Consider the following 25372-nt stretch of genomic DNA (forward strand, 5'->3'; position numbering starts at 1 on the left):
TGGACCTAGTAACGACCAGCGAAAAGGCGGGGACAGGAGCTGCGACTCTGCCCCTGTAACCACAGATAGGCGAGTACAAGTAGGTGAGCACACATACAACTATACGCGGGGACTCTCCTGACTTCTTCGTTACAGTATCAGGTTCATTGTATATCACTTTTGTCCTAGAAATCAGCTTTTCACTATTTTGTAAAAGTAACAGCTAGATTAAAGCAAAATGGAGAGTGAACTTTGTGTTCTGCGTTTCCAAGGCAACACGGAACCTGCAGCCTAACAGTTCAAATATTAATATTGCAAAGATCTTTATCAAATGGCTGAAGGTAACTCAAAAATATATACGAATGTTAGTATATTGAACATCTTTTTAACCTAAGTCAATGTCAAATAAGTTATAGTTTGATAATCCTCAAAGAGTATATACCAGCAGGTGTTTCTCGTTAAGTGGATATACACTTAACATAAACCATTTTCATTTAATATCTATTTTGCCAGAGAATCACAGTTATCACAGTTCAAAATGACCCTCCGAATTACAGCATCCCATCTCTTCTTCAGACTGTAGGCACTGTATCTCCCACCTCCAGATCATTAGTCCCCCTAGAGACCTCCAGGTAGGACATACAGTGCCTTAACTATATAGGAAAGCGAACAAGTATGTTGTATCACAGGAGATGGTTAAAGTTACGTATTATAAAAGCGGGGGGGGGGGGGTTAATTAGGGTATTCTTAGCTCAGAAATCACTTTTATCTTGAAAACTTTGATGTTTACATCATAAATTAACACTTGAGATAAGCAAGCAGTGTTTGTAGCGTATGTGTTGACCTACAGGATATGGGACCAAGATGTGAAGGGTGTGGACTGTGGAGGTGACGTAGCGGAATTTCTCACCCGGGTCGTCTCTCAAGGCAAAACAAAACTACGACTCTTATACCGGGGAGACGTGGGAAAGAACAGATCAGCTCGAAGATATAAGTATTACAACTTCCCGAAGATCCGCAACACAGATACAGTGAGTTAAATTATTTATTAATAAAGATTTAAAAAGTACTGAAGATTATTATAACATGGCACTTATCTGCAAAGGAATTTATACATGATGTCTATAAAGCTTGTAACTGATTAGGTTTAGAAGCCAACCTTGAAATTTAATTTCATAAGCTACCGATCATTATTTAAAGCAAAAAGATTTAGAGTACTTTCCTTAAACCTAGAAATAAATCAGCTTCAAAATCACGGAAGTTATACATTTCATTGATGATAGAAAATATTAACTAAATTTAAACTGGATTAAGTAAATCTATATTACGTTAATGTTTTGTTGATGGGTGAATTTTTGCTTCATTTTCGTACCACAGCCGAACTCCATTAAACAATTGGCTTTTCCAAATATTGTTTTGTAGATAGGTTACAGTTAGGTCCCAAAATACAACATTTCATATCAATATCAATTAAATATATACATACATACATACATATATATATATATATATATATATATATATATATATATATATATATATATATATATAGATATATATATATATATATATATATATATATATATATATACATTTTTTAACAAGTCGGCCGTCGGCAGGGTGACCCAAAAAGAAAGAAAATCTCAAAAAGAAAATACTTTCATAATTCAACACTTTCACCACACTCACACATAATCACTGTATTTGCAGAGATGCTTAAAATACAACAGTTTAGAATCATATCCTTATAAAGATACATAACATGTCCCTCCAAACTGCCAATATCCCGAACCCCTCCTTTAAAGTGCAGGCATTGTACTTCCCATTTCCAGGACTCAAGTCCGGCTATACAAAAATAACCGGTTTCCCTGAATCCCTTCACTAAATATTACCCTGCTCACACTCCAACAGCTCATCAGGTCCCAAATACCATTCGTCTCCATTCACTCCTATCTAACAACTCACGCATGCTTGCTGGAAGTTCAAGCCCCTCGCCCACAAAACCTCCTTTACCCCCTCCCTCCAACCTTTTCGAGGACGACCCCTTCCCCGCCTTCCTTCCGCTACAGATTTATACGCTCTCCATGTCATTCTACTTTGATCCATTCTCTCTAAATGACCAAACCACCTCAACAACCCCTCTTCAGCCCTCTGATTAATACTTTTAACTCCACACCGTCTCCTAATTTCCACACTCAGAATTTTCTGCATAATATTTACACCACACATTGCCCTTAGACAGGACATCTCCACTGCCTCCAACCGTCTCCTCGCTGCTGCATTTACAACCCAAGCTTCACACCCATATAAGAGTGTTGGTACTACTATACTTTCATACATTCCTTCTTTGCCTCCATAGACAACGTTTTTTGTTTCCACATATATCTCAACACACCACTCGCCTTTTTTCCTTCATCAATTCTATGATTAACCTCATCCTTCATAAATCCATCCGCTGACACGTCAATTCCTAAATATCTGAAAACATTCACTTCTTCCATACTCCTCCCCAATTTGATATCCAATTTTTCTTCATCTAAATCATTTGATACCCTCATCGCCTTACTCTTTTCTATGTTCACCTTCAACTTTCTTCCTTTACACACCAAAACTCTTTCAGTAACCTTTGCAATTTTTCCTTAGAATCTCCCCTAAGCACAGTACCATCAGCAAAAAGTAACTTTGTCAATTCCCGTTTTGTATTTGATTCCCCATAATTTAATCCCACCCCTCTCCCGAACACCCTAGCATTTACTTCTTTTACAACTCCATCTATAAACATATTAAACAACCATGGTGACATTACCCATCCCTGTCTAAGACCTACTTTTACCGGGAAGTAGTCTCCCTCTCTTCTACACACCCTAACCTGAGCCTCACTATCCTCATAAAAACTCTTTACAGCATTTAATAACTTACCACCTATTCCATATACTTGCAACATCTGCCACATTGCTCCCCTATCCACTCTATCATATGCCTTTTCTAAATCCATAAACACAATAAAAACTTCCCTACCTTTATCTAAATATTATTCACATATATGCTTCAATGAAAACACTTAATCTACATATCCTACCCACTCTGAAACCTCCTTGCTCATCCACAATCCTACATTCTGTCTTACCTCTAATTCTTTCAATAATAACCCTACCATACACTTTTCCTGGCATACTCAGTAAACTTATTCCGCTATAATTTTTACAATCTCTTTCGACCCCTACCCTTTATATAAAGGGACTATACATGCTCTCTGCCTATCTCTATGCACCTTTCCCTCTTTCATACATTTAGTAAGCAAAAATATCAACCTCTTCAACACTATATTTCCCCCTGCTTTGAACATTTCTGTCATGATCCCGTCACTTTCAGTTGCTTTACCCCATTCATTCCACGTAATGCCTCACGCACCTCCCCCACACTCACATCCTGCTCTTCTTCACTCCTAAAAGATGGTATACCTCCCTGGCCAGAGCATGAAATTACCGCCTCCCTTTCTTCATCGACATTTAAAAGTTCCTCAAAATATTCTCACCATTTACCCAATACCTCCATCTCCCCATCTACTAACTCCCCTACTCTGTTTTTAACTGACAAATCCATACGTTCCCTAGGCTTTCTTAACTTGTTTAACTCATTCCAATTTTTTTTCTTATTTTCATTAAAATTTCTTGACAGTGCCTCTCCCACTCAATCATATGCTCTCCTTTTGCACTCTCTCACCACTCTCTTCACCTTTATTGTACTTTCCATATACTCTACTCTTCTTATAATACTTCTACTTTGTAAAAACCTCTCATAAGCTACCTATTTCTCTTTTATCGCACCCTTTACTTCATCATTCCACCAATCACTACTCTTTCCTCCTGCCCCCACCCTCCTATAACCACAAACTTCTGCCCCACATTCTAATACTGCATTTTTAAAACAATTCAACCCCCCCCCCACTACTCATACTTGCACTAGCCCACCTTTCTGCCAATAGTTGCTTATATCTCACCCGAACTTCCTCCTCCATTAGTTTACACACTTTCACCTCCCTCTTACTTATTGTTGCCATTTTCTTCTTGCCCTTTTACCTCTTTCTCTTACTGTAGCTACAACTAATTAGTGATCCGATATATCAGTTGCCCCTCTATAAACGTGTGCATCCTGGAGCCTACCCATCAACCTTTTATCCACAAATACATAATCTAACAAACTACTTACATTACGTGCTATATCTTACATTGTATATTTATTTATCTTCTTTTTCATAAAATATGCATTGCTTATTACCAAACCTCTTTCTACACATTGCTCAATTAAAGGCTCCCCATTTTCATTTACCCCTGGCACCCCAAATTTACCTACTACTAACTCCACAATATTTTTACCCACTTCAGCATTGAAATCCCCAACCACAAGTACTCTCACACTTGGTTCAAAACTCCTCACATATTTACTCAATATTTCCCAAAATTTCTCTCTCTCCTCTACACTTCTATCTTCTCATGGTGCATATACGCTTACTATAACCCACTTTTCACATCCAACCTTTATTTTACTCCACATAATCCTTGAATTAATACATTTGTAATCCCTCTTTTCCTGCCATAGGTTATTCTTCAATATATATATATATATATATATATATATATATATATATATATATATATATATATATATATATATATATATATATATATATATATATGTCGTGCCGAATATGTAAAACTGGTCAATTAGCAAGAACTCATTTAAAATTAAGTCCTTTCTAAAATTTTCTCTTATACGCTTAAAAATATATTTTTTTCATTAATATTGATGTAAAAAATTATAATTTTGCACCTAAAGGAACTTAGAAAACTTACCTAACCTTATTATAACAAACGCAATTTATTTTAGCCTAACTCAACTAAATATATTTTAGATTTGTTTACAATAATTTAATACTAAGCAAACACAGTGAAATATATTTTTTTCGTTAGGTTCAGAATGATTTTGGTGAAATTATTGCATACACAAATTTTCACTTATCCTATATGGCAAAATGAGCGTTGCTATTTAAGCCAAGATCGCAAGTTCTGCCTATTCGGCACGACATATATATATATATAGACTTTCTTCAAGTCTCCGATGTGGGACTCTGTGAAAAGCCTTACTGAAGTCCATATATATATATATATATATATATATATTTATATATACATATATATATATATATATGTATATATATTTATATATATGTATATTTATATATATGTACATATTTATATATATATATATGTATATTTACATAAATATATATATATATATATATATATATATATATATATATATATATGTATATATATATACATGTATATATATATACATGTATATATATATATATATATATATATATATATATATATATATATATATATATATATATATATGTATATATATATATATATTGTATGTATATATATATTATATATATATATATATATATATATATATATATATATATATATATATATATATATATATATATATATATATATATATATATATATATGGACTTCAGTAAGGCTTTTCACAGAGTCCCACATCGGAGACTTGAAGAAAGTCTAGGCACAAGGAATAGGAGGAGGAATTTTTTTCTGAATAAAGGTGTGGCTGACAGATAGGTAACAGAGTTTGCATAAACGAGGAGAAATCAGAGTGGGAAAGCGTCACATGCAATGTTCCACAGGGGTCAGTGTTGGGTGTTATGTTGTTATGTTGTTGTCCCTTATTACTTTGATAGTAAGGTTCTCACTATAGGTCCTAGTGTGGGGTAGTTTTTTACTTAATGGCCTTATCTGTCTAGGATAATACTTACATCATGACTGATCATCCTCAGTGTCTCTGATATCCTTTCACCAGCCCTCTTCACAGGTTATTTAGATTAATACTATAAAATTATAACTGTATTCTAAATAGATATGTACAGAATATACAATTACAGCACTCACATATTCAAAACATAAGCCTGCACACCCCTTAGCTGTTCTCCTAGGATAGCCAACGTAGTGCATCTCAACAATTTGCCCTTCTCTCTTCTTGACTAACTCTGGGCTAACCAGTGTTTTGACACACTTTAGTCACCCTGGGTATGGTGGCCACAACGTAAGTTATAAAAACTCACCCCTGGAGCACACATAATGCCCCAAAAAAATAGAAGAAGGACCCAGAGGTCCTGCCAGCTTGAATTCCACCAAGAGAGAGAGAGAGAGAGAGGGAGGAGCCTAGTTAAGCTCCTCCCACACCCACCAAAAAACAAAAGACAATTCTCTAGTTACCACAATTCTACCACACCTTATTTTACTGTTACGAAAAGAAATACAACTTTATAAACTACTTATTTAAATTGTGTGTGTGTGTGTGTCTATAGTATAACCTATTATATTGAGAAAAATAGGCTTGACCCAGCTGCCTCTCAATCCCTAAGAGTGATCTTCCCTTAGGGCCATTTAAGTGCTGTGTCCCCATCAATTCAATATAATTAGGTATTCCATAGTAACTGTTACTTATATACATCAATGTGTGTTGGGTCCCATAGTCCCATAACATTGGGCCACTTGTTGTTCACAATTTACTTCGATATTGATGACTGTATAAATAGTGACGTCACATGAGCAAGTTTGCCGATGATACCAAAATAGTCCGTCGAATTCATTCGGACGAGGACACTAGAGTGCTCCAGGAATATCTGACTAAAGTGGTGTAGTGTCGGTGAAGTGGCAGATGCAGTTTAACATAGACAAATACAAAGTTCTATGAGCTGGTAAGGTAAATAACCCTGATACTTATAAACTAAATTATCTAGATCTTAATATCTCTGACTGCGATAAAGATTTGGGAGTTCTCGTTAAGCAGTAATTAAAAGCTGAGACAACAGTGCGTAAGTATTCAAAGTGAAGAGAATATAATTCTTGGCTTCATATTAAGAAGTATAACTAACAGGAGTCCCCAGGTTATTCTTCAGTTCTTCAACTCTATATATCATTGCACAGTTGTGATCTCCGTATTTGAGAAAGGATATAAATGCGCTTGAAAACGTACAATGGTGAATGATAAAGATGATCCCATGTATTAATGTTGGTAGAATTACCGACAATATGTTAGGTAAAAGGACACATGTGCAACTAATAAGACATTTTATTGTGGCAAGGTTTCTCCAAGAGTTTTATCAAGCCGTTACAAACAATACATGGACACAGAGGGTCCATGTATTGTTTGTTTGTGAGATTTTAATACTAGTGGTATTTTGTAATGTTCTAACACACCTCTCATCCAGATTTGAACAGTTACATACATTCAACTATCCCATTTTTATTCAAGCCCAGAGAAATGAATAACCAAATGACATGAATGACCAAAGTCATTCTTCAACATTTTTGCATTCTGAGCTGAAGACATAGTCTTTCACGCGATTATGCATAAACGCATTCACCCATCACATTCTCATTCTTTCCTGAACAAACACTTCCATCCAACTGCCTTATCATTCCGATAAATAAATTCCAGATGTACTACGCTGAGGGCTGCTCCTACGTGGTTGGTACTGAGACATCACTACAGGACCTAAACTCTCGCCTGTCAGAGCCTGTCTCCATGAGCCGGTTCCGTGGAAACATTGTGGTCAAAGGCTCTACACCCTCAGACGAGGATGACTGGGCCTATGTGAAGATCGGGCAGGTGGTCTTGAGGAAGGTGAAACCGTGCCAGAGGTGAGGCTAAAGTGCATTTTTATCTATTAATTTACGAACTTACGCTCGCTTACTTGGATCAAACATGATTATCTTTCATTCTTAACGTGCTCTATAACATGATAGGTCAAGTGTTTCCCCATGAATATAACAGTATGATCGTTCATCTGTTATCACTAGGTGTATTTTATCTAACCTTTGTCTCATCTGAGGGTTTATTTATGAGGATATGATGATGGTGATGGTGGTTAAGGTATGGTGATGGTGGTTAAGCTATGGTACTGGAGATGAAACAGACAGCAGAAGACATCAAAGCCCACAATAACGCTATTTGCTGAGAACTTTCTACTTCTACTTAGATTAAAGACTTATACTGGTATATAATCCAAGGTTAAACAGAAGTCTCTCTTCCCTCACATTTCTCCCTTTTGTCACTCTGTGGCAGTTGATGAACCAGTTGTTCTACTTATGGGCATCACAACTTCTGATGTAACTTCAGTTCTCTACTTGTGCCACTGCTACTAATAATGACTTGGTTGCCTCATTGTTAATTGATGGATCGTCCTGTGAAATTTCTGAACAACATCTAGAATTATTCATCTTCAAACTGCCTCTTTTACTGAACGTACAGGACAGTGCCTGAGGATTTTGTGTGGGATTATTATAGCTTTAGTTGGTGAATGAAGTAGCATATACTCCAGGCAATATCTATACTTTGCTGATCATTGCAATATATTATTATTATTATTATTATTATTATTATTATTATTATTATTATTATTTTGACGCAAGAAACAATTTGGGTTGACGCAGTAATCTATACTGAGCATCCCTGAAGGTTCTAGCAACTCCTCCCAGTTAGCCTGGCCAACAAAGTGGGAGTTGTCACAGCTGCACAGATTGGATATCAGATTGGAGGAAGAGAGTATGGAGGAGGTGAATGTATTCAGATATTTCGGAGTGGACGTGTCAGCGGATGGGTCTATGAAAGATGAGGTGAATCATAGAATTGATGAGGGAAAAAGAGTGAGTGGTGCACTTAGGAGTCTGTGGAGACAAAGAACTTTGTCCTTGGAGGCAAAGAGGGGAATGTATGAGAGTATAGTTTTACCAACGCTCTTATATGGGTGTGAAGCATGGGTGATGAATGTTGCAGCGAGGAGAAGGCTGGAGGCAGTAGAGATGTCGTGTCTGAGGGCAATGTGTGGTGTGAATATAATGCAGAGAATGCGTAGTTTGGAAATTAGGAGGAGTTGGATTACCAAAATTTTTGTCCAGAGGGCTGAGGAGGGGTTGTTGAGGCGGTTTGGACATGTAGAGAGAACGGAACGAAACAAAATGACTTCGAGAGTGTATAAATCTGTAGTGGAGGGAAGGAGGGGCAGGGGTCGGCCTAGGAAAGGTTGGAGAGAGGGGGTAAAGGAGGTTTTGTGTGCGAGGGGCTTGGACTTCCAGCAGGTATGCGTGAGCGTGTTTGATAGGAGTGAATGGAGACAAATGGTTTTTAATACTTGAAGTGCTGTTGGGGTGTGAGCAAAGTAACATTTATGAAGGGGTTCAGGGAAACCGGCAGGCCGGACTTGAGTCCTGGAGATGGGAAGTACAGTGCCTGCACTCTGAAGGAGGGGTGTTAATGTTGCAGTTTAAAAACTGTAGTGTAAAGCACCCTTCTGGCAAGACAGTGATGGAGTGAATGATGGTGAAAGTTTTTCTTTTTCGGGCCACCCTGCCTTGGTGGGAATCGGCCAGTGTGATAATAAATAAAATATATATATATATATATATATATATATATATATATATATATATATATATATATATATATATATATATATATATATATATATATATATATATATATATATATATATATATATATATATATATATATATATATATATATATATATATATATATATATATATACATATATACGTATATATATATAATATATATATATATGTCGTGCTGAATATGCAAAACTGGTCAATTAGCAAGAACTCATTCAAAATTAAGTCCTTTCTAAAATTTTCTCTTATACGTTTTAAGATATATTTTTTTCATTAATGTTAATGTAAAAAATTTTAATTTTGCTCCACAAGAATCTTAGAAAGCATACCTAACCCTATTATAACAAGAAAAAATTATTTTAGCCTAACCCAACTAAATATATTTTAGATTTGTTTACAATAATTTAATACTAAACGAACACAGTGAAATATATTTTTTTCGTAAGGTTCAGAATGATTTGGGCGAAATTATTGCATACACAAATTTTCACTTGCCTTATATGGCAAGATAAGCGTTACTATTAAAGCCAAGACCGCAAGTTCTGCCTGTTCGGCACGACATATATATATATATATATATATATATATATATATATATATTTATATTTTTTATTATCACACTGGCCGATTCCCACCAAGGCAGGGTGGCCCGAAAAAGAAAAACTTTCACCATCATTCACTCCCTCACTGTCTTGCCAGAAGGGTGCTTTACACTACAGTTTTTAAACTGCAACATTAACACCCCTCCTTCAGAGTGCAGGCACTGTACTTCCCATCTCCAGGACTCAAGTCCGGCCTGCCGGTTTCCCTGAATCCCTTCATAAATGTTACTTTGCTCACACTCCAACAGCACGTCAAGTATTAAAAACCATTTGTCTCCATTCACTCCAATCAAACACGCTCACGCATGCCTGCTGGAAGTCCAAGCCCCTCGCACATAAAACCTCCTTTACCCCCTCTCTCCAACCTTTCCTAGGCCGACCCCTACCCCGCCTTCCTTCCACTACAGACTGATACACTCTTGAAGTCATTCTGTTTCGCTCCATTCTCTCTACATGTCCGAACCACCTCAACAACCCTTCCTCAGCCCTCTGGACAACAGTTTTGGTAATCCCGCACCTCCTCCTAACTTCCAAACTACGAATTCTCTGCATTATATTCACACCACACATTGCCCTCAGACATGACATCTCCACTGCCTCCAGCCTTCTCCTCGCTGCAACATTCATCACCCACGCTTCACACCCATATAAGAGCGTTGGTAAAACTATACTCTCATACATTCCCCTCTTTGCCTCCAAGGACAAAGTTCTTTGTCTCCACAGACTCCTAAGTGCACCACTCACTCTTTTTCCCTCATCAATTCTATGATTCACCTCATCTTTCATAGACCCATCCGCTGACACGTCCACTCCCAAATATCTGAATACGTTCACCTCCTCCATACTCTCTCCCTCCAATCTGATATCCAATCTTTCATCACCTAATCTTTTTATCCTCATAACCTTACTCTTTCCTGTATTCACTTTTAATTTTCTTCTTTTGCACACCCTACCAAATTCATCCACCAATCTCTGCAACTTCTCTTCAGAATCTCCCAAGAGCACAGTGTCATCAGCAAAGAGCAGCTGTGACAACTCCCACTTTGTGTGTGATTCTTTATCTTTTAACTCCACGCCTCTTGCCAAGACCCTCGCATTTACTTCTCTTACAACCCCATCTATAAATATATTAAACAACCACGGTGACATCACACATCCTTGTCTAAGGCCTACTTTTACTGGGAAAAAATTTCCCTCTTTCCTACATACTCTAACTTGAGCCTCACTATCCTCGTAAAAACTCTTCACTGCTTTCAGTAACCTACCTCCTACACCATACACTTGCAACATCTGCCACATTGCCCCCCTATCCACCCTGTCATACGCCTTTTCCAAATCCATAAATGCCACAAAGACCTCTTTAGCCTTATCTAAATACTGTTCACTTATATGTTTCACTGTGAACACCTGGTCCACACACCGTGTTTGATAGGAGTGAATGGAGACAAATGGGTTTTAATACTTGACGTGCTGTTGGAGTGTAAGCAAAGTAACATTTATGAAGGGATTCAAGGAAACCGGCAGGCCGGACTTGAGCAGTACAGTGCCTGTACTCTGAAGGAGGGGTGTTAATGTTGCAGTTTAAAAACTGTAGTGTAAAGCACCCTTCTGGCAAGACAGTGATGGAGTGAATGATGGTGAAAGTTTTTCTTTTTCAGGCCACCCTGCCTTGGTGGGAATTGGCCAGTGTGTTAATAAAATATATATATATATATATATATATATATATATATATATATATATATATATATATATATATATATGTACTCACCTAGTTGTACTCACCTAGTTGAGGTTGCAGGGGTCGAGTCCAAGCTCCTGGCCCCGCCTCTTCACTGGTCGCTACTAGGTCACTCTCCCTGAACCATGAGCTTTATCGTACCTCTGCTTAAAGCTATGTATGGATCCTGACTCCACTACATCGCTTCCCAAACTATTCCACTTCCTGACTACTCTGTGGCTGAAGAAATACTTCCTAACATCCCTTTGATTTACCTGTGTCTTCAACTTCCAACTGTGTCCCCTTGTTACTGTGTCCAGTCTCTGGAACATCCTGTCTTTGTGCACCTTGTCAATTCCTCTCAGTATTTTGTAAGTCGTTATCATGTCCCCCCTATCTCTCCTGTCCTCCAGTGTCGTCAGGTTGATTTCCCTTAACCTCTCCTCATAGGACATACCTCTTAGCTCTGGGACTAGTCTTGTTGCAAACCTTTGCACTTTCTCTAGTTTCTTTACATGCTTGGCTAGGTGTGGGTTCCAAACTGGTGCCGCATACTCCAATATGGGCCTAACGTACACGGTGTACAGGGTCCTGAACGATTCCTTATTAAGATGTCGGAATGCTGTTCTGAGGTTTGCCAGGCGCCCATATGCTGCAGCAGTTATTTGGTTGATGTGCGCTTCAGGAGATGTGCCTGGTGTTATACTCACCCCAAGATCTTTTTCCTTGAGTGATGTTTGTAGTCTCTGACCCCCTAGACTGTACTCCATCCGCGGTCTTCTTTGCCCTTCCCCAATCCTCATGACTTTGCAATTGGTGGGATTGAACTCCAGGAGCCAGTTGCTGGACCAGGTCTGCAGCCTGTCCAGATCCCTTTGTATTTCTGCCTGGTCTTCCATCGAATGAACTCTTCTCATCAACTTCACGTCATCTGCAAACAGTGACACCTCGGAGTTTATTCCTTCCGTCATGTCGTTCACAAATACCAGAAACAGCACTGGTCCTAGGACTGACCCCTGTGGGACCCCGCTGGTCACAGGTGCCCACTCTGACACCTCTCCTCGTACCATTACTCGCTGCTGTCTTCCTGACAAGTATTCCCTGATCCATTGCAGTGCCTTCCCTGTTATTCCTGCTTGGTCCTCCAGTTTTTGCACTAATCTCTTGTGTGGTACTGTGTCAAACGCCTTCTTGCAGTCTAAGAAAATGCAATCCACCCACCCTTCTCTCTCTTGTCTTACTGCTGTCACCATGTCATAGAACTCCAGTAGGTTTGTGACACAGGATTTCCCGTCTCTGAAACCATGTTGTCTGCTGGTGATGAGATCATTCCTTTCTAGATGTTCCACCATTCTTCTCCTGACAATTTTTTCCATGATGTTGCATGCTATACATGTCAGTGACACTGGTCTGTAGTTTAGTGCTTCATGTCTGTCTCCTTTTTTAAAGATTGGTACCACATTTGCTGTCTTCCATGCCTCAGGCAATCTCCCTGTTTCGATAGATGTATTGAATATTGTTGTTAGGGGTACACATAGCGCCTCTGCTCCCTCTCTCAGGACCCATGGAGAGATGTTATCTGGCCCCATTGCCTTTGAGGTATCTAGCTCACTCAGAAGCCTCTTCACTTCTTCCTCGGTTGTTTGTACTGTGTCCAGCACATGGTGGTGTACCCCACCTCTCCGTCTTTCTGGAGCCCCTTCTGTCTCCTCTGTGAACACTTCTTTGAATCTCTTGTTGAGTTCCTCACATACTTCACTGTCATTTCTTGTTGTCTCTCCTCCTTCCTTCCTTAGCCTGATTACCTGGTCCTTGACGGTTGTTTTCTTCCTGATGTGGCTGTATAACAGCTTCGGGTCAGATTTGGCTTTCGCTGCTATGTCGTTTTCATATTGACGTTGGGCCTCCCTTCTTATCTGTGCATATTCGTTTCTGGCTCTACGACTGCTCTCCTTATTCTCCTGGGTCCCTTGCCTTCTATATTTCTTCCATTCCCTAGCACACTTGGTTTTAGCCTCCTTGCATCTTTGAGTGAACCATGGGCTCATCCTGGCTTTTTCATTATTCCTGTTACCCTTGGGTACAAACCTCTCCTCAGCCTACTTGCACATTGTGACTACATATTCCATCATCTCATTAACTGGTTTCCCTGCCAGTTCTCTGTCCCACTGAACCTCATTCAGGAAGTTCCTCATTCCTGTGTAGTCCCCTTTCCTGTAGTTTGGTTTCATTCATCCTGGCCTTCCTGCTTCCCCCTCCACTTGTAGCTCTACTGTGTATTCGAAGCTCAAAACCACATGATCGCTGGCCCCAAGGGGTCTTTCATATGTGATGTCTTCAATATCTGCACAACTCAAGGTGAATACTTAGTCCAGTCTTGCTGGTTCATCCTCTCCTCTCTCTCTTGTAGTGTCCCTTACGTGTTGGTACATGAAGTTTTCCAGTACCACCTCCATCATCTTAGCTCTCCATGTATCTTGGCCCCCATGTGGCTCCAAGTTCTCCCATTCGATCTCCTTGTGGTTAAAGTCGCCCATGATCAGGAGCTTTGCCCTGCATGTATGATCTCTTCTGGCCACTGCAGCCAGTGTGTCAACCATCGCTCTATTGCTCTCGTCATACTCTTGCCTTGGCCTCCTGCTGTTCTGTGGTGGGTTATACATCACTGCAATTATCACCTTGGGACCTCCAGAGTGAAGCGTTCCCGCTATGCAATCACTTTCTTCTCCGCTGTCTCCTCTCTCCAGCTCATCAAAATTCCATCGGTGTTTGATCAGCAATGCCACTCCTCCCCCCCCCCCCTGTTCCTTCTGTCTTTCCTCAGGATCTGGTATCCCGTTGGGAAGATGGCATCTGTTATCATACCTGTAAGCTTGGTTTCTGTGATTGCTATGATGTCTGGTGATGCCTCTTTGACTCTTTCGTGCCACTCCTCCCACTTGTTTGTTATTCCACCAGCGTTTGTGTACCATACCTTCAGTTTCCTTTCCAACACTGTGGTTTGGGGGGCTTGTGGGGGTGGGAGACCTGGTAGCATACTGTGGGATTCTATGGTTGGGGTTTGGGTGGAAGCTGTGGGTATGGATTGTATTGTGTGTTGGAATGGTGTGATAGGTTGTGGGGTTCTGAGGATAGTTGTGTGTGTGCTTGCTCTTGCTGCTCTGTTCTGCTCTGACTGACCTCTGCTGGTTCCATCCTTGTCTCCTTTCCTAGCTCCTTTCGCTTTTTTGTCCTCTCCCTCAGCTGCTGTCTCTCTTTTTGTGTTCTGTCTCTGTCTAGGAACACCTTCTTGTACTCTTCCGAGCTTCTCAACCATGGTTTCTCTTGGAGGATCCTGTTCCGCACTGTTTCTGTCCTGAGAATCAGCTTGATTGGTCGGTTTCTCCCCTTCAAGTACCCCCCTCTTCTCTGAAAATTTACAATCTCGTCCATGTCTTCTCCCCCTATTTCCGTGATGATTTTCTCAATCTCCTTTCTTTCTTCCTGCCGTCTTTCAGTGTGTGTCCTTTCCTCTCTCTCCCAAAGCCCATGGATAAACACTGATTTTGCCCTTTCCTCCTCCCATTGCCTCTCCCTCTGTGACTCTGGTTCCTGTCTGTATGTGGTCATTTTCTCCCTTGATTTTTCCAGTGGCTCTTGGTAGCATGGTTGTGCCTCAGCATTCGACCTATCTCCCTCTCTATCTGCACCCATCTGCTCTTCCCTTCCACTCCCTGGCCCTTCTTTGCAGGCTGATAGGACCTTAGCATATTTCATATCTCCTTCCTTCCTGTTCAGCCTCTCAGCTTCGTATGGTGTGTCTTCTCTGGTCACTACTCCTGAGACTTGCTTCAGCCAGTTTACCTCAAATTCTAGGACCTTTACCCTGGCTACTGCAGTTTCGACTTGGGCCTCCCAATTCTTCGTCTCCTTCTCCAACCTCTCTTCCCATTTCACAGAGAGCTCTTTCTCCATTTTTTCAGAAAGCTCTCCTAATTTCCTCTCCCATTCTTGCTCTATCCTTTTCCACTGCTCCTCCATCCATTCCTCCCTACCAGTACCATTGTCATCTGATCCCTGATTCCTGCGAGTCCCAACCATTTTTTTTTTCTTTTTTTTTTAGTAAAAGAGAAAGTGAAAAAGAAAAAGGGGGAGAGAGTGAGAGAGAGGGAGAAAGAGAGAGAAGGGGAGGGTAGGAGGGGAAAAGGGGGAGAAAGTGAGAGAGAGAGGGAAAAGGTAAGAGAGAGGGGGGAGTGACAAGGGAAGAGAGGGAGAGAGAGAGAAGAAGAAGAGAGAGAGAAAGAGAGGAAGATAGAGAGGGGGAGAGAGGGAGAGGGAGGGAGAGGGAGAGAGAGGAAGAGAGAGGAAGAGAGAAAGAGTGAGAGGAAGAGAGAGAGGAAGAGAGAGAGGAAGAGCGAGAGGAAGAGAGGATGAAAGGGGAGAGAGTGAGAGAGAGAGAGAGAGAGAGAGATAGAGAGAGAGAGAGAGAGAGAGAGAGAGAGAGAGAGAGAGAGAGAGAGAGAGAGAGAGAGAGAGGAAGAGAGAGGAGAGGAGAGGGAGAGAGGTGGGGGGGAAGGAAGGGTTAGAGGATCACTTCACAGAAAGGTGTGAAATCCTGTATATGGGTGTGTGTGTGTGTGTCTGTATGTGTGTGTGTGTGTGTGTGTGTGTGTGTGTGTGTGTGTGTGTGTGTGTTTATGTGTGTGTGTGTGTGTTTATGTGTGTGTGTGTGTGTGTGTGTGTGTGTGTGTGTGTGTGTGTGTGTGTGTGTGTGTGTGTGTGTGTGTGCACGTGTGTATGTGTGCCCCCACTTCTAAGTATTCATACTGCTAATAAATATCAGTAGTAATACCCGTATTTCTAAAACTACCAACAGTGATTCTAGCACTTATCACTTCTACTTATAAAACACAGAAAGTAATTAGGTTGTAAAATTTAGCTTGTCTCAGCTTCCAGGAGTGTCTGATGTCACCCTCACTAGGCTTCCCCTCGCTAGGCTGCTCCTCGCTAGTCAACCCTATCTTCACCTTATCTATGCTATTTCTGCTCTAATTCTGGTAATAGCTTGCAGGAGTGAGTGACCAGTATCTAACAGTGACTAAGGCCAGGATTCAGAACCCCCAAAACAACCCCAACAGGTGAGTGATACTTAAGCTGGCAGTGATGCGATGACAAGTTGCCAGATGCTGATGACGTAGTCGTCGTACACACGCCTTCTATCACTATTTTGAAAATTCTTCACCCGTGATCTTTATAACCGTATATACTCACGCATCCCGCGTCCCTCAATGTCACTTATGATAGAATACACTTCACTTATATTGGAATACACTTCACATTCGGTGTTACACTTTATATGTATAATGTCACACAACTGTTGTGACATCACTGTTTCAGTAGGCCTACTGCCACCTTCCCTTGTTATATATTATATTTTTCCTTTCTACTTTTGCTTATTAACTTTTTCACTCTCACTGTATGGTGCCCCACATTTCACTTGTTATCCAATCTCTCGAAATTCTTGAACACCCGCTTCCTCACTCACTTGAATCTTTGTATATTTGAATCTGTGTAGCAACAGAAGCCTACTAGCCACTAACGGTTTGACACTTTGAAATATTAAAGATTTCAGGCTTCCTCTCGACTTTTTTTAACTAATAACTCTGGTTATCACTCGTAGGATTGTTCACTGACGTTGTCACTACCACTTATTACTGCTAGCAGTTACTGCACGACTTAAAAACCACTAAAGTTCTCGGAGCCTTGTGACCCACGTCTGCTGACTGACTGTGTGTGTGTGTGTGTGTGTGTGTGTGTGTGGCGGGCTAGCTGTGGGATTTTCAATTATAACTCCGGATCAACGAGGCTGACCAGGTTAAGACTCAACAGGACTTATTGTGAATACTCTGGGAAGATTCCAGTGAAGCGAGAAGACATTTCAGTGCACCGTTTCAAGGTAAATTGTGGAAGTGTTGTGCAGTTTGTGAAAGTTGGTGAGTGGTGGTAGTGAGGAAGACGGCCAGTGGAGGGGTGGGGGAGTGTAAGGCCTACACTGTATGAGTACCGGCCAAGATTATCGTACATACAAACCTCGAAAAGCTCTTATAAAAACATCTATAACCAGCACCATGCACCATGCTTCCAGTTAACTTAGAAATGTTTGTCAATGCATGGACTATTTAGACGCATATGTTATGGAAAAACAATGTGGGATTAAAGTTAACGAGGGAGTGACCAGTCAGTGCATCCTCCCCCACGTCATGGGGGTGGGTGGAAGAGGTGGGATGTGTAACTAGATGGTGAGTGAACACATTGGGTCAGCAGTGCCCATACCCACATTGTTCATAGTGTACATGGGAAACAAAGCTATGTGTATTGTAAGACAGTGTGAACAATATAGTGTGCAAGTCCATGTGTATTGTACTCCCCGGGATAACCCCACTCAACAACCTGCGCCTCCCCCACCTAATTCCCAGGGGAAGTTTTCCCCTTCCCCTCCCAGCCCCTCACCAGCCCCTCAAACTCCACCAGGCCACCACGGTCAAGTTCACTACCTTCCACGCACCATACTCACCCAGCATGTCATATTCCACTCCCATTGTCTAGTCTAGCAGATGGATGCCAACCAGGAGGAAGCAAGCAGCCAGGGAAATGGCACGGCCGGCAATAGTAGGAGAGGCAAGTGTCGGTCATGCTTACAGCTTCGTTGTCTCAACTCTAATAGTTTCCTCCGCAAACACTGTAGTTGCCCTGGTTCAGGATGTCCTCCTGTGGAAAGTGATGATCCAGAGCCACCTCAGGCACCTGAACTCACTCCAACAGATCTCATCTCATCAGATAATATCTTGGAAGCAATTAAAGCAACAGGTACTAGGACATTCACACATATTCCCAAAGCAGCCCGTCCACACGCAGCTGGGAAACTTACAGACCTCCTGAAAAAAGTAAACGATGGTTCCACTATCTTAAATGCCCCACCAACCATCAAGGCATGGCACAACTTGCTACTTTTTGGCAATGTCTGCTTAGCTGTGCCGGAAAGAAGGGGAAAGAGGCTAGCCTCAATGATAATTAAATCCTTAAGAGATTTTCCCTGAGTTGATAACCTCATTCGCCTTCCCCGTCAACACAAAAAAGGGAGAGGCAGAACCCCCACTCACTCTACTGACAGTGAAAAAGTTAGAGACCAGGTGAGCAACAAAATTGAAGAGGGCAACACAGTGGGGGCAATCAGAATTATTACTAGTGAAAATACAGTTGCTCCCAGGGATGCTGACATGGCTGAAGGACTTAAGAGGAAAGCACCCTGCCAGGGAAACCAGTGGCACCAACAGTTCCAGCACCTCTGTCCCCACTATAGAACCATTGATTGTTGAAGACTCAGACATTTACAAAGCAATAATGTCATTCCCATCTGGCTCTGCTGAGGGTTACACTGGAATAAGGCCACAGCATTTAAAGGAAATGGTTAATCCAGTTATTGGGGAAATTGCAGAGACACTGCTTTCAGAGATCACAAGGTTCGTCAACAATTCCTTGGCTTGTCTCATTCCTGATGAAATTAGACCTTTCGTTTTTGGTGCAACACTTTGTGCACTTAAAAAGAAGGATGGAGGAATTCAGCCAGTTGCAGTAGGCAACACGTTACGTCGCCTCGTATCCAAAGCTGCTGTCCGAAGTATTCGTGCACAGGCAGCCATGACGCTTCAACCAAACCAGCTTGGCTTTAGGGTCTCTAAAGGAAGTGAAGCAGCAGTTCATGCAACAAGGGCATATATCAACAACCTGCCTGAGGACAATGCAGTGGTAAAATTATATTTCAAGAATGCATTCAATCTCCTGAAAAGAGACGTGGTATTAGCAGCAGTACAAGAACATTTCCCTGGTATCTTCCCTTTTGTTTCAGCTGGGTATAGCAAGGAATCAATGCTTGTCTTTGGAGAGCATGAAATCACAACATCGGAGGGTGTCCAACAAGGAGATCCTCTTGCACCATTTCTCTTCTGTATAGCAGTTAGGGAAATCACAATCAGACTGACCAGCGAGCTAAACATCTGGTTCCTAGATGATGGCACACTAGCAGGTACAAAGGAGTCCCTCCTACATGACCTTACACAGGTAATGACATGGTGAAATCATCTCAGTCAGTCAACAAGAGATAAATGCAGTGAGATCAAAACTACCAGGAGCAGAAGACATTGCCCCCACAAGTAGTGTCTTGCTAGGAGCACCTCTGGGAGGCAATGCCATTGACACAATTCTCAGGAAGAAATTGGAAGAGTCAAGGAGAATGGAACAACGAATAGGCAATCTGGACACCCACGATGCCTTGTACCTTCTCACAAAGTGCTTGAGTCTGCCCAGGTTGACATATTTCCTAAGATGTGCACCTTCATATGATAACTCTACACTGCACGAATATGACAGTATTCTGAGGCAGATTTTTACGAAAGTACTTAACCTTACTCTAGAAGACGGGCAGTGGAACCAAGCTACACTTCCAGTCAGACTAGGAGGCATTGGTGTCCGCAAGTCATCACAGATTGCGTTACCTGATTTTCTGTCCTTGTGTATTGCATCCAGAGGGCTTGTAGCAGCGATTCTCCCTGAACATCTTAGGGACAAGATTGGAGTCCAGGACCAAAAATTCATTGACGGAGCAATGATCTGGGATAATCTAACGGGCTCTGAAACCAGACCTGCTCCCCCTAATAACTACAAACAATCGCACTGGGATGGTCCAATAGTGGAAAATATAGACTCAACAATGCTTCAGAGTGTGTCAGGGAAGGATAGAGCCCGCCTCCTGGCAGTGAGAGCCCCTCATGCTAGGGACTTTCTGTTGGCTGCTCCCAACTCCAGCCTTGGCACATGCCTCGACCCACAGACCATTCGCATTGGTGTTGCCCGTCGACTTGCCGCCCCTATTCTAGCCGAACACAGGTGTATTTGTGGCAGTGAAGCAGCAGACCGATTCGGGTACCATGGTCTTGTGTGCCGTAAATTCGAGGGAAAGGTTTCAAGACATGAGGAGGTTAATAACATTATCAAAAGGAGCCTCACAACAGCTGGATGCCCAGCAGTAAGGGAGCCACCCCAACTATGCAGATCTGATGACAGCCAGAAGCGTCCAGATGGTATCACCCTTCAAGCCTGGACAGATGGGAAGCAGGTGGTGTGGGACTATACGTGTGCATCTACCTTGGCTGATACCTATCTCCAATACACCAGGGAGGAAGGAAGGGCAGCTGCCAGCTTCAGGGAGTCCCAAAAGCCTAGAAAATATGGAGAACTTGCCCATCATTATATATTTGTTCCCATAGGCTCAGAGACCCTTGGCTCATGGGGAAAGAGCTAGGAAAAAGACTCATCAAGGTAACTAGGGATCCCAGGGCATCTAGTTTTCTGTTCCAGCGGCTCAGTGCGGCTGTTCAAAGGGGTAATGCCTGCTGTATTTTGGGAACACGCCCCAGCTCTGAGGAGCTGGATGAGATTTTTGCCTTATAATCGGTGATACACACGTAACAACATGTACCTTATATGCCACCTTTATATCAACAATGTATCTCTTAAATCTTCTGTACCATATTATGTAATAAAATATTCCTATTGGTAAAAAAAAAATATATATGAAAAGATGGGGTGGTAGTGTAAGTGGAATATTCAAACACCTTCAGGAAGAAATCCAAATATTCTTCCTTGAAGCCTTTTTATCCACTTCTCCGAGGCTATGGGTCCCTCAATTTACACCAGAAGTGGACCCCATTCTATATACATATACATATACATATATATATATATATATATATATATATATATATATATATATATATATATATATATATATATATATATATATATATATATATATAGGTATATATATATATATATATGTATATATATATATATATGTATATATATATATATGTATATATATATATGTCGTGCCGAATATGTAAAACTGGTCAATTAGCAAGAACTCATTTAAAATTAAGTCCTTTCTAAAATTTTGTCTTATACGTTTAAAGATATATTTTTTTCATTAATGTTAACGTAAAAAAATTTTATTTTGCTCCAAAAGCATCTTAGAAAACTTACCTAACCTTATTATAACAAGAACATTTTATTTTAGCCTAACCCAACTAAATATATTTTAGATTTGTTTGCAATAATTTAATACTAAACAAACACAGTGAAATATATTTTTTTCGTTAGGTTCAGAATGATTTTGGCGAAATAATCCCATACACAAATTTTCGCTTGTCCTGTATGGTAAGATGAGCGTTGCTATTTAAGCCAAGATCGCAAGCTCTGCCTATTCGGCACGACATATATATATGTCGTGCCGAATAGGCAGAACTTGCGATCTTGGCTTAAATAGCAACGCTCATCTTGCCATATAGGACAAGTGAAAATTTGTGTATGCAATAATTTCGCCAAAATCATTCTGAACCTAACGAAAAAAATATATTTCACTGTGTTTGTTTAGTATTAAATTATTGCAAACAAATCTAAAATATATTTAGTTGGGTTAGGCTAAAATAAAATGTTCTTGTTATAATAAGGTTAGGTAAGTTTTCTAAGATTCTTTTGATGCAAAATTATAAATTTTTACATTAACATTAATGAAAAAAATATATCTTTAAACGTATAAGAGAAATTTTTAGAAAGGACTTAATTTTAAATGAGTTCTTGCTAATTGAACAGTTTTACATATTCGACACGACATATATATATATATATATATATATATATATATATATATATATATATATATATATATATATATATATATATATATATATATATATATATATATAGATTAACGCTATACTTAAGACTACTGCCCAGTTAGTTATTGAGTGACTGTATTGTTTTCACGTTTATAACATTAGCTGGTAGTTTATTCTCTTCTGTTTTTTTTTTTTTTTTTTTTTTTTTTTTAGGGGAGGGATTTTTGGTTTAGAGACTCTGTTCACATTGGTATTTTTGAGTGTTGGTACGAGGTACAAATTTCTTATCTCTTCTTTGTACGCTCTCCAGTATATCTTCATCTTTTACATAATTTGGAGTTCATTTCCGGAAGGCATATTATGAAAAGCGCATTATGAAATATCAATATGTTGTCTAAGTATTCTGTAAGCTTCGCTGCTCATAGAATTGCTTGGTAATTTTTATGTCATTGCTTATAATTTCGTAATGGTTCTTTTCTTTTACCTCGAATAGTTTGTTGTCAAATATTTTGGGCTCGTTTTTGAGATGATTATTCCCAGATCACTCTGAATACGCAAAATTCATTGGATGCTTTACTTATCCAAACATGAACTTTGTGACTTACACCGTGTAGTTGTACCTTGTCGAAATCTTTCTTGAAATCTAGATATACTACATCTGGTGGAATGTTTTCATACCAGTTTTTATAGTTATAAATGAAAAACTTAAACTAGTTAATTAGGCATGAACTTTTCTTGTGTAATTCATGTTGTCGTCTGGTTGATAGACTATTATTTTCCAAAAAACAACTATCTTATCCCTAATAAAATTCTGCATTTGGTTAGTTCAAATTGACGCTAAATTGATAGTGCGATAGATGCGAACATAAGTCTTGTCCCACTATAACAATTTCTTGGAAACATTTGCTAGTTTCCAGTCTACTGGCACTTTACCTTCTAGTTTCCAGTCTACTGGCACTTTACCTTCTAGTTTCCAGTCTACTGGCACTTTACCTTCTAGTTTCCAGTCTACTGGCACTTTACCTTCTAGTTTCCAGTCTACTGGCACTTTACCTTCTACTGATTTTTTAAATATTTCCGTCAGTAATTAAGCTATTTATCTAGATTCTTTTATAACTCGAGAGGTATTTCAATCAGTCATGCTTATTTGTTAATATTCAGTTTGTCTTGCCTCAACAAGGCAGGGTGGCCCAAAAAAGAAAACTTTCACTATCATTCACTCCATCGCTGTCTTGCCAGAAGCGCACTTACACTACAGTTATAAAACTGAAACATTAATACCCATCCTTCAGAGTACAAGCAATGTACTTCCCATCTCCTTTACTCATGTCCGGCCCGCCGGTTTCCTTGAATCCCTTCATAAATATTACCTTTCTCTCACTCCAACAGCACGTCAAGACCTAAAAAACATTCGTCTCCATCACTCCTATCTAGGCTGCTCACGTATGCTTGTTGGAAGTTCAAGCCCCTCGCACACAAAGCCTCCTTTACTCCCTCCCTCCAACTTTTCGTAGGTCGACCTCTACCCAGCCTTCCCTCCACTATAGATTTATACACTCTCAAAGAATATATATATATATATATATATATATATATATATATATATATATATATGTATATATATATATATATATATATATATATAATGTGTGTGTGTGTGTGTGTGTTTACCTGGAGTTTACCTGGAGAGAGTTCCGGGGGTCAACGCTCCCGCGGCCCGGTCTGTGACCAGGCTGTTACTGCTGGCAGCATGCAAACCAACGTACGAGCCACAGCCCGGCTGGTCAGGTACCGACTTTAGGTGCTTGTCCAGTGCCAGCTTGATATATATATATATATATATATATATATATATATATATATATATATATATATATATATATATATATATATATATATATATATATATATATATAATTTGCAAGACAAGCCACGGGGGGGTGGAAGTACTTGAGCTATAGCTCAAGTACTTTCACATTTCTCAGTGCATCATCAGGAGCTATGCAGTGTTGCAAGAGAGCAAGTAAAGCAGGGGGAGTGTTCTCCGAGTAGCACAGTGCGGGTGTGTCACAGGCCACAGCTTCTCTCAGAATCCTGGGTGAAGCTGCGGAGGGGTGTGCTAAACATCATGGTTTAAGGCAGTGAGCCTCGGCAGGAGTCATTGCACGCCTTCCTGCGTCTGGACAGATACTGCAACACAGCAGACATCTCTGTGGCTGAGCTGTGATGTAATGGACTACGGTCTCATCTGAAACAGTGAAGCAGTCATTGTGGAGTAGTCGCTGCAGGGTTCACTCAACTTTGGGCACAACCTGCTGGTGCCCTTGAGTGGCGCATCTTCCGTACTCGATCACTGGGCAGGACTTCTTCTGGCAAGCGACTCAGGAAGACATTTCTCGACTGGCACTGTCGCTGGGCAGTCACTACCAGCGAGAATGGAGTCGTAGCAGAGACGTCTCAGGCGAGTGTCGTAGCAGCATACACCATAATTGGAGTGAGTGGGCTAGCAGCCAAAGTGGCATCATACTTTGTGCAGGCCACTCACTGAAGCTGTGACACGAGTCAGACAGTCGCCTGCTGACAGGGCTGCTGCGGCTTGACAGTGTCATCCTTTTGATAGAGTTCTAATCATAGCAGAGGTTTGTCTAAGCATCCTCAGACTGATTTTCTACACATAACTGCACTCTATTGGTCAGGAGGTTGAGTGAAATGAGTCTCAATGGGGAGTCGTTGTAAGTACAATTCAGGTATGGCGTCCATGAATGACGAGCATAAGAGCTTTCTGTACATGGGGACTCAGACGCTCATAAACTGACACCTGGACTGACTAATGTCAGCTGTCAATGGTCAC

General features: G+C 40.4%; 1 protein-coding gene across 1 annotated transcript in view; it reads left to right on the plus strand.

The window, feature by feature from the left end:
- Window positions 1-829: 829 nt before the first annotated feature.
- LOC128692291 (mitochondrial amidoxime reducing component 2) overlaps window positions 830-25372 on the plus strand; it is a gene marked incomplete at its 5' end in the record, with an annotated part of 89128 nt that continues 64585 nt past the window's right edge. The window contains 2 exon segments of the mRNA XM_070080909.1: window positions 830-1010; window positions 7516-7718. Coding sequence (XP_069937010.1) covers window positions 830-1010; window positions 7516-7718 — 384 coding nt within the window.

Source organism: Cherax quadricarinatus, unplaced genomic scaffold (assembly GCF_038502225.1).
Source record: "Cherax quadricarinatus isolate ZL_2023a unplaced genomic scaffold, ASM3850222v1 Contig1230, whole genome shotgun sequence".
NCBI classification, from domain to species: domain Eukaryota; kingdom Metazoa; phylum Arthropoda; class Malacostraca; order Decapoda; family Parastacidae; genus Cherax; species Cherax quadricarinatus.